Below are 11,101 nucleotides of genomic sequence, written 5' to 3' on the forward strand. Positions count from 1 at the left end.
ACTCACATGTTTTTTTAGAAAGCAAAGGTGAGAGGTGCCCAGGGCGGAGTCCGTGAGAGATCCGTTAGGAGCTGCCAGGTACACTCCACCCACAGAGCCACGGACAGCCCTTCGCTCTCCCACCAGCAGGGGACAGTGTATGCCCAGTGTTGCCAGCCAGCGGCACTCACCCGAGCCGCGGTGTGCGGGGTTTTTTTTGGTGTCCAGTTGTGTGGGTGCTGATCACTTAGCTACTCTGAGGTCCAACTGCTGGATTGTGACCGGGACCTCAGGCACGCAGGCCACTGTCAAGCAGGACACACCAAGGGCTCGGGGAGTCTGTCCCAGGACACAGTCAGTGGCCAGGCCTCTGTGAAGCATGGGGGGTTTCGAGCCCCCCACACCTTCCCTGCACACTCCCACGGACCAAGCTCAGAGGTTCCCCGTTTCACTTCGTGAGGACGGCGGCTGATGAATGGCTCCAGGCCCACCCTGTTCAGGTTTGGGGGAGGCAGGAGAAGAGACTGGTCAGTGTGGTCAACACCTGCTCGGTGCAACGACCCCAAGGTTGGCCAGCGGAGTCCCGCAGACACACGCTGAAGGGGCACCCACCTGCACGTGGCAACATTCCTGAGAAAAACTGTGAAAAAGCACAAAATTTAAAAAGCCAGAGTGATGGGATCTGTGCTGCTGGGTCCTCAGGATTGCAACTTGCAGATAATGGCATTGCGCCATCGCGGAAATTCTCCTTCCGATTCCAAGGATCCTGACACGTTTCCAGCCCTGTCCCTGCCTGACCCCCGCCAAGGGCTCAGCTCCCAACCAGCCTGAAGGAGGTCTTCTCCCATAGTCCAGGGCCTGGCAAGGGGCTCACGGCCTGGGGACAGACGCACCCGTGAAGGGGAGGCTCCTTCCACTGCTGCCCCCTGCTGGTAGGCTTCTCACCCTTTTCATTTTCAGATGACCCTGAAAACGGATGTGCGGGGTAAAAGCCGAAAGAGGGAAACTTATGGAAGAGGACCTCACTACACACCAGACACGAAGGCGAGGGGCAGTTCCGAGGGCCACCGAGGGCCACTGAGGGCCCTGTGGCAGGGATTCAGCAGGGACAGCATGGAGTGATGTCAGTGGTTGTCTTTGTGAAGGACAGGGCACCGAGTGGCCACGGCACAGTGGGATCTTGGGCACGCTGCCCTCCTCCAGTGCCGATTCACCTGTGAGACCCAGCAGCTCGCGGGGGACACAAGGGGCTCGGGGGGGCGGGCACAGTGAACCCTCTCATGAGCAATCACCTGCTTGGCAGAAGGACCTGCCTTTCCCCGAAGCAATGAGCTCTGTGGTCACCCGAGGGCAGTCCTCTGATCTGACAGGACAGTCCCCAGTGCCGTGGGGGTGGGAGGACGACGGCAGGAGCAGTGAGGTCTGAACAGCCCTAACCCTGGCCCGCAGGCCAACTCCTGCCTCAGTCAGTCTGGGGACTGAGTCCCCAGACTCAGTCCCTCCCAGAGGCGCTCGGGGGGACTGACACTGAAGAGGCCCCGAGAATGGCTCCGGGGATCCAAAGGCTCCCCTGCTAGGACCGGCTTCCCTCCAACCCCCCCAAGCATCCCTGTGAGCCGCCGTCTACGGTCTTCCATGGCAGCCTAAAACAGACTCGCTGCTATTCAGAATTAATGACTCAACATGCTGTATCCCTGGCAGTTTATTTTAAAAAACAACACCCCAGTTATCACGTTCTCTTCCTTGTCCATCATTTTTCTTAACAGAACAAGTTACAAAAAATCTGGGGGGAGATATGATCTTTGCAGATTGACACATTGGCAGAGGACTCCTGAATAATAATCACGATTCAAAAGCTCCTAGCTTTACTCCTGAATCAGGCAAAGAGCGAATGAGAACAAATTCTGTTTACAAGATGATAATATGACCTTGAATTATTACAGTGCAGTGGTTATAATTAAATTCACAACAGACTCTTCTTAGCCCAGACCCCAGACACACTAAAACCACCGGCTGCTCACACGCTGGAGCGCGAGCAGCCGCCTGAGCAGGGAGAGCAGACTCGGGAAGGCTTCTCCGGGCAGCGAGGGCGCCGCCCTCACTTTGAGTTCTGGTCTTCCGTTTCGTCTAGAAGGGCGGAGCGGATACCCAGCTTTTTCAGTTCTTCCACCAGGTCCCCGTTCTGGTGCATCTGCAGCAGGATGTCGCAGCCGCCCACGAACTCGCCGTTGAGGTACACCTGCGGGATGGTGGGCCAGTTGGAGTAGTCTTTGACCCCTGCGGGGAGAGAGAAAGGGTCACTCATACGGTCACAGCTGGACTCCGAGGTGACATGCTGTCCGCCCACCCCCAGCAGGGACCCGGGGCTCTCTCCTGGCCTCCCAGGCTGGGGGAGCAAGGTACACAGCGCACCAGCTTCAGAGCCAAACGGCCCGCTGTGTAAACCCTGACCTCTGACTGCAAACTGGGTAACCCTCAGTTTGGGGTCGGAGGTCAGGGTTTACACAGCGGGCCGTTTGGTAACCCTCAGAAAGGTCGTGACTTCACCTCTCGCCTGTTTCCACCCTTGTCCCGCAGGGTTCGAGGGGAACCAGGCGAGTGCGGCTCCCTCGTGGAACACCCAGCACACATTCGGCAAGGGGTTAACAGCAGCCACACGAGATACCCAGAGCCGCGTTCCCGGCGCATCTGCCAGGCAGGTTTTCAGTGAAACGGACCCTGAAAGAAGTGCCACAAGGTCGTTTCCAGGTGGATCACTTCACAGGAGCTGCCAGGGCGACTCTGCCAAGGTAGGCTGTCCCTACTCAATGCCTGCCTGGGTCAGTGGGTGCCACCGTACTTTCGCTCAGACATTAGTCGCTGGTTTCATCTGAATGATTCTTTGGTCCAGAGAAAAACCCCTCCCCCTCCTTGGCTACAGACTGTAGCCCTCCTCTTGTTCCGCCCCTGGGAGGGGCCCGCCACAGGGCAGGTGACCTGGCTCAGCTCGGAGCTCACGGGGACTGAGGTCACGAAGGGGGGGCCCAGCGCCAGGACAGGGCACTGGCGAGCCCGCCCAGCACCCCCGCGATCAGGAGCCACAGACGGTTCTCGGCCTCAAGGACAGTGGTTAAGACAAGATGGTAAGAAGCAAGCGTAGTTTCAATCCTAAGACATTAAAAAACCCTCTTTCCTAATGTTCGTCCTCACCACTCTATCCTATGTTGAGATGAAATGTCCTTCTTAAACACATCCAGCCAGTGAATGTCTGTGATGGCTCCGTTAAAACAGAGGATGGTCAAATTCATGACTTACAATAATCAATCCCTATGGAGTGCATGTGATCATGTTACACATATACAGATAGGCAGTTATTTTAAAACAGTGAAAACGAGCGCAACATAGAAAACTCAACAGACTCTGACAACAAACTACAGTATTACACAAATTAAAAAACCGGTCAAGTGGTGGTTTCTACATAAACAAACTAAAAACACAAAAAATAAGCATGCAAGATACATGTTTTTCTCATTTAAAAGTCTTTTTTTTTTCAATAGCAACTTGGCACTAAAGGGCAGCACCAGAAAAGGCCCCCAGGCGAGCTGGGGGCTTATCTTTCTCCTCCAGACTCAAGGATGATGGCAGGGCTACACAGTTACGACACCGTGACACACTCCGGAAAGCACACTTCTTTCCTGCTGCACGGTTTCTTACTGAGGTGTAACCGACACACACACACACACAATGTCACATTACTTTCAGGTGTACCACGTGGTATTTGCATTTATTGCAAAACGGTTACCACAAGTCTGTAGTTACAAAATGGTCTTTCTTATGATGAGAACTGAGGATCTACCCCCTTAGCAACTTCGAAGCATACTTCCGAGTCACTCTGGGTGCCAACCAACTCGGCTGTGGGGTTACGAAGGAAGGCTCACTCCGTGAAGCACCAGAACGTCTTCTTGGGCCCAAGCACCTGAATATACCAGAAGACCCCCGAGGGGCTCAGGTTCTCCAACATCCTGACCTTCAGTGCTGCGTGATGACTTAGCGCACAAGGTGTGTGTGTGGTGTTCTGCCTCTGTCTTCAATGCCGTCCACCAGAACTCGTTCTACAACGATGCCCCTTGCAAATCTTTACTTTTAGGATGACCGAGGGTGGGTGTAGAAATGTGAACTTCTCTTACTTCTTCTAAACCTTCTTAAACATCTTTTAAGTTCATGTACATGAACCACTTACACATGTGCTGTTGTACCTGGTTTTTCAACTCACGGTATGCTGTGTTGAGCTTTCCGTGACAATAAATACCTACTGATTCTTCTGGCGAGTGCCTACAATCTCTGAAACACACCAAAAGTGAAAATAAATTTCCCATCTGAGGGCCACCCAAAACCACACGTTTAATCTGAAATAAGATACAATTCTTTTAAATCAAATCTTTGCTAAGTAACGGAATGATCTGCTTTCAGCAATCATTTTTTATGGTACCACACTTGACCGAAGCATTGGGCTTGTTTCATTCCTTGAACTTGACACCGGAGACCGTATGTCTGACTCTAGGGGAAGGGGAAGAGGAAGACTTCCCCCTAAACCACCAAAACCGGGGGGCTTTCCAGCCACCCCGAGTGTCCAACACAGAGCCATGTGCAAGGGGGCTAACTCCTCCCAAACCCCTTGGGGCAGGAGCCAAGGTGCCTCCCAGCTGACAGCTTATCAAAACTCAACTTACCTGCTTCTTTAATTTTAGATTAACAAGTGTTACGGGCAGCCAATGCCAAGGCAAAGCTTTGGCATCTTTCTTTAAAAACACTCTATATTCCATTTTCAAAAAGTCTGATACGGGTTTAAATATTTAAGGAAATATCCAATTGATTCCTATATACCAGCGATTTTCAACCTTTTTCATCTCATGGCACACACAAACTAATTACTAAAATTCTGTGGCACACTAAAATATATATGCTATTTTTCTCTGATATGAAAAAATATAATTTTGACTCATTCAGACTGCACGACCATTGTTGTGTCGGCTGCTCTAATTTTTTTTTACTTGACAGTCTAAGGGGAAAGAGGTCAGTTGCCAATGGCACGGTCAGGTAGTACTCCTTTCAGAAATCCTGGCAGCGCACTAGTTGAAAATCACTGCTCTACAGTGACGTGAGACACTTCCAACAATAAAAGACCACTGTTCATAAGCTGAAATTAAAATGAGTCCACATGATTCACAATCAATTGTTTAAATGTAGCTAATTTCTCTCACATTTCAATTTTCAAAGACTGTAATATACAGTGATAATTCTTACAAACATACTTGGAATTCCTCAGAGTCAGAGAGCAACTCTTGAGACTTTGAAAATCACACCCGAGAATGGACTGTAAAGACACTGTATTTTTTAGATGATAGGCAGCGATTCGGTTTGGGACGGAAAACGCTGACTGTGAAGTCAGTGAACAGGGTGGCACCGGGAATCGGAAGTTCAGAGGCTGTCTTACACACACCTGCCGCTCCACCAGAAATTTAATATCCCAAGTATCGGACCAGAGTGGAGGAAATGTTCTGGGAAATTCCCTCCCAGAACTTTCAAAAGGTACTTTTCAAAACCCATCGCATCTCAGAGTACCACGCTCCGGCCCTGGTTAGGGCAATACCTTTTAGGGCATCACAATCCTGGCCCTTTTTTTCCAGGTAGATTTTCACTACGGCAGCTTCAGAGTCGGATGCAGATTAATTCCAACTCTGACACTTCCTAGGCCCTGTGACCTGCGGCAACTCCACCACCTCCCAGAGTCCCGTATTTCTGCCTCTTCCCTGCCGTAGAGAATGTTGCTCAGACAACGGGCCATAATCCAGGCCGAAAGCGTGGAGAATGGCAGACCCCCAACAGAGCGAAAGCAGAGCTGGTGGCAGAGTGAAGAAGGCACCGCAAGGCACCTGCCCAACGGTCAGCAGACTGTGGCTTGCTGGCTTGTACCTGTAGCCTCGACTAAATCTGCCAATCTCTTAGCCTCCATTTTCTCATCTATAAAATGGGGGTAACTCCATGCCCCACAGATTTATTACGAAGGTGAACTGAGATCTAACTGGTGAAATGAATTATGGTCCCACAGGGCCAAGACAATGTGGACATTCTGCCTCCTCCTTGTTGATGTCCTCTGCCCCACCCTTCCGGGAATGCTTCTCCGAGAAACACAGGCGACAGAGAAAGCTTAGGGAAAGAATGACGGAAAATACCGATTAGAGGTGCCACTGGGTATAAAAACAACCATTTGTTGACCTAAGGGTTACAGAGTTTATCCTCTTTAACTGTTTTATTTTACATACATAATCTCATTTAATCTTTACAAAAATCTCCCAAGGTAAGTATGATCATCCCTACTTGACAGATAAAAAAACTAAGGCTTAAAGAGATTAAATGACAACACTAGCACAGGCTGGAGCCAGGGTTTACACCCAGGTTTCTAGATGCCCGAAGGCCAGGACCCGGACCACCAGAGGCAGCCTCTGGCCTGTTAGCCTCTGTCCCTCCTGCCCATGACCTACACTTGCACACACACAGCTGCAATATATCGGACAGTTTGTCTTCTTTAACATTTATATACACAAATGGCATTGTGCCACACCTACCTTTTTGCAACTCTCTGACTAAACAGTGTATCTTTCTGAAATGTAGTCACATAAATACATCGATTCATTTTAACCACAATTTAGTTTATCTAGTCTGCTACTAACAGAACCAGATCTCCTCTTGCCAATTTTTCATCATTCCAAGCAATGCTACAAAAAAGATGCTCATACGTCTCCTAACTCACATGTGGGTGTCTGTCTAGACCAAGGGGTGACATGCTACAGCCTTTGGGCCAAATCTGGTCCACTTCTTGTTTTTGTAAATGAAGTTTGGTTGAAACCTAGTCACTCGTACTCATTTATGCATTATCCCTGACTGCTCTCCAGCTTCAGCCGAGGCGAACAGTGGCAAAAGACACTGCACAGTCCATAAAGACTGGAAGTGTTTACTCTCTGGCCCTTCACACAGGAAGCACACACTCGGGAGTGACGCAGCGGGGTCTTCAGCTCCGTTCACCTTCGACTCAGCTGACGGTACAGGAAGAACTGTCATTGTACTCACTCGCATCCCTCCAGACTGATGGAAACTATTGTAGACTCTCATCGTCAGCACACAACACATCCACTACACACACACACACACACACACACAACTTGTTATCCAACTTATAAGGTTTGCCACTGTCATAGATTTTTTACTATTGCCTTAAGTTCCCCAATACTGAACAGGCTGAACAAGTTTTCAAATGCTTAATACACCCTCAACAATAGGATAATGATTATTCATTCAAAAAGCACTGTTCCCAAGCAAGAAATACAATGGTGACCTGAATCAGCAAAAACTTTAGAGTGTTCATAATGTTTTTAAGAGCAAGGAAAAAAGTTTACAATGATAAATAAAAGCATGTACTTACTTATTAAAACACTCATTGACAGCTTGCTCTGGATAAACAATACACAGCACCCAGGCAGGGGCATGACACATGTCCCCTACTCTCAAGAAGCCAAAATGTATATACAGACGTGCCCGGTATCAGTTGTGTTTTAACAACTGTTAGATCTGAAAGCTGGCCCCAGAAGGATACCAACGCAAAGCCTTTCCATGACATCAGCCTGTCTCATCAACGTGAGAGTGAGTATGACTGATCATTTCAGATGCAGGATACCATTCACAAACACAGGACAACAAAACATGGGCTTCTACGTGTAAAATAACAGAAGATGATGCTTCAAGACTCCTTTGCGAACACTGCCACTCAACAACACTTGGCTCAGGGAGGTGCCAGGACTTGGGCATATCGAGTCTCTCACAGGAACGCGGGGTACCTAGGTCGCCCTCCAGGCGGAACAGGCACAACCTCCCCATTTCTCCGCCAACACGGACCAACCTCAGCCAGGGCACAGATCCTTGGAGACCAGCACCGAAGGTCGGCAGCCCTGTGCTCCCCAGGAAAGATGTTAACTCGCAGTTGGGGCCTCTCTCCACTGCCTGGGCCAGTGAAAAGCCACGGGTCCTGCCTGGCCCCTGGCTTCATATGCTACAAGCTTGAGTTAGCTAGGGACCAGGAGTCACTCCCTGTCTCTCTCCCGACAAGCCTCTCCAAACCCTGGCTCCACAAAGTCTGCCCTGGCCTTGATTTCAAGCCCTTTTCTCCCACACCACCAGATCCCAACTCAGACCAACAACAGAGGATGAAGCTCAAGAGGCCAGTCTCTGACCCCACCAGACTCAGACCAAGGGAACCTCGACCCCCACCGTCCACAGCCCTACCTGCTTACTCACCCGAAAGACAGGCCAACGCCCTCAAGGTACGCCCCAAAGCGCCCACCTGCGACGTTCTTGCTACATTCCCCTTCACCCCACTTGCCCAGCCCTGCAGGGCGGGCAGGAGGCTGCTAACCACTCTTTTCGGACGCAGCCCGAGAGAACTGGCCCAGAAACGCCTGTTTCAGCTCTGTGTGAGGATCGAGGAGCCGCTAGGACTTACCCCACTGCCCAAATTGACAACAGTACCGGAGCCCCAGGTCCTCGGGCCCTGTCCATGTAATCATGTCCTCACCCGAGATTCTCTAACACAGTAGTACCCCCTGCCCTGACCCCACACAAACCCCAGACAGACCCTCGGTCCCGAGAAGAGGCCTGGCCTGTCATCCACACCCTGCACTCGGCGGGCCCTGACCTTGCCGGAGCTGGGGGTCGTCCAGAACGTTGTAGGCTGCGTAGTCCCGGACTCCGTGCAGCCGAAGGATCTGCACCACCGCGTTGCTGAAGCCACACTGGGGCTGCTCCGGTGTGCCCTTGAGGAAGACCACCACCTTGTCCTTCTTCACCAGCGCGTCCAGCTGCTCCGCCGAGGCCCCGCCGCCCCCCGAGCCCGCCGCCCGCACTCCCGGACCCCGCAGGCCGCCGCTGCCCACGCCACGCCCCCAGCGAAGCAGAGCCGCCGCCGCCGCCCGGCCCAGGGACCCGCTCATCCCGCAAGCTCGCCGGAACCCTCTACCTTCGGGGACCTCGGCTCGCCCCCATAAACCTTTCCCCGCCCCCACCCCCAAGGCCCTCATTGGACTGGCTCCAAACTGCTCTTCATGATTGGAGAAGGCTCGGCCGGCAACTGCTCGAGTTTACCAATCATGTTACTCGCCCCTCCCCTACAGGTTAAAGGTGGCCCTAACGCCAGCGCCTCATCCTACAGCTTCACGATTGGCCCTTGTCAACTGCTTTGTTAGTTGATTGGAGGGAGTGGATGTCCATCAGCGTCACCCTCCGCGGCGCTGTGAGGAGAAGCGCGGGAAAAGGGGACATCCTTCGGTAGGGTGGGCGTGTCCGCCAAGATAGTCCAGCAGACCGGGAAAGGCATTGGGCGGGGTTTCGCCGCTCCGCGGAACGCCGGGATGGGGTCACTTCCAGAGGAAGGTTCCGGTTCCGCTACAGGCGGTGGTTGAGGTGCCATAGCAACGTGGCTGTTGGGGCCCTTGTTCTGCGTTAGGGGTGGTAATTGAGCCTCTGAAGGCCTGGGTGGGTCTTCCCCAGCTTAGGTGAGCGACTCCGGTGCCTCCCTTAAGGCCGCGGCCAAAGCGGCCATTCGTGGCGGAAGCCGAACCAGACACTGTCGTACAGGCCAGCACGGGCTACGTCATCTGGCCCTGGGCCACCTGTGCCATCCCCATCCTGGCGCCCTGCTGCGCACGTGAGAACGGAATTCAGTGCCAGGCTTCTGGGTCCCCGCCTCTGGCGCGCGATTGTGTCTCTAAAACAGCTTTTAAAAGTTTGTAAAGCGTTCTCGTCTGTGTGAGCCTGTCTGGGTTTGACTTTCCACCCTACTTAAGGCCTTGGACCTGGCCCGGGAAAGGTTTGTTGAATGGGGACCCAAGTGGGGAATTGGTTCGTTCGACACACGTTTTCTGAGCAGGTGCTGCGTGTTCGGCACGGTGCGTGCGGAGAGACATGGTGCCCAAATCTTGCAGCCAGCGTGAGAAATGAGAAGCAGGTACAAAGTAAGGGGGGGGGGTACAGAGTACAGAAAGGAAGGGCCATTGGTTTTTCTCATCTCTTTTACTTTTTACACCATAACATATATTAGGTGTTTATTGATTTCGCTCCCAGGCACTCGATTTGATTCCCCGTGCTTGGAGCGAGGCAGGTTCTCATGTTGGTGGAATGAATGATTCCGGGAGAATGGGACTCGGTGAAGTCCTCGCGTGGTCTGTAGTCTGGAGCCGCTCCGGGTTGGTGGTACCCTGGAGCACACCAGACTCGCAGAAAGAGCATACGCCGGAGGAAGCTGAGGCATGACTGCTCGAGAGCCAGCCGTCCCATGTGCAATTTTCCTCGGATAGTTCTAGGTACTGTTGCCACGGCGATAATGACTTTCCCATGTCATTATCTATCCACAACAGTAAGAGAAGCTTTGCAGCCAAGATATTGTCTAACAGATGGAGTGCTTTCTGTTGGACACTATGTACTGCTACAGATTATTCTTTTTTAAACCTTAGGTATTTTAAAAATTGGTTCCAGGGATGACCTGTTTATGCTTTGGAGATGCCCAAATTTAAAATCAGAAAATTGGTGCATATTCTGTCAGCAAATGAATCTTGGAAATAATCCTTCAGCATGCAACTTGAACTTAGTAAACTGGAAGTAAACTCCAGACATTACCCAGAAGTGCTCCTCAGTGACATACTTCCCACTGATGTTCAGTGGTTTTCTAATGTGGGACCCAACATTGATCAGTTTTTTTAAAGAATCTTCTTTTTTCCACCCAGATTTGTTGATTCCAGGTAAATCATAGGAACAGGCATCAGGACCAGAAAAATGAGGTCTGCCGGGAAAAAGCCCAGCCATTGTTAATATAAGAAGAACAGTTTGCATGACATCGCTGTAACCTGGCAGCCAACGAAAGTGGCCTAGAATGTGCATGAATGAACAATAACAACCTCACTGTACTAGTCAGTGGGGGCAGTAGAGGCTGTTGAGTGAGCATGGGCACTGTGTTCTGTCACATTCAGAATGACTGAGCGAGTAGAACAACGACTCTGCATCAGATTTTGTGTTAAGCCTGAACATTCTTCTGCAGAAA

General features: G+C 51.4%; 1 protein-coding gene and 1 non-coding gene across 2 annotated transcripts; one reads left to right on the forward strand and one right to left on the reverse strand.

The window, feature by feature from the left end:
• Positions 1-1,666: 1,666 nt before the first annotated feature.
• On the reverse strand, positions 1,667-9,034 carry GLRX5 (glutaredoxin 5). Its single transcript, XM_053665954.1, has 2 exons — positions 8,705-9,034; positions 1,667-2,256 (listed from the first exon to the last, which is right to left on the reverse strand). Exons 1-2 carry the CDS (start codon positions 8,997-8,999, stop codon positions 2,078-2,080), a joined length of 474 nt encoding a protein of 157 aa, XP_053521929.1. The 5' UTR covers positions 9,000-9,034; the 3' UTR covers positions 1,667-2,077.
• A 1,191-nt stretch (positions 9,035-10,225) lies between these two features.
• Positions 10,226-10,497, forward strand: LOC119038015 (small Cajal body-specific RNA 13). Its single transcript, XR_005080342.2, has one exon. It is a non-coding gene; the product is annotated as a small Cajal body-specific RNA 13 (non-coding RNA).
• The last annotated feature ends 604 nt before the right edge of the window (positions 10,498-11,101 follow it).

The sequence above is a fragment of the Artibeus jamaicensis genome, unplaced genomic scaffold (assembly GCF_021234435.1).
Source record: "Artibeus jamaicensis isolate MK-2021 breed Jamaican fruit bat unplaced genomic scaffold, CSHL_Jam_final contig_444, whole genome shotgun sequence".
NCBI lineage: Eukaryota > Metazoa > Chordata > Mammalia > Chiroptera > Phyllostomidae > Artibeus > Artibeus jamaicensis.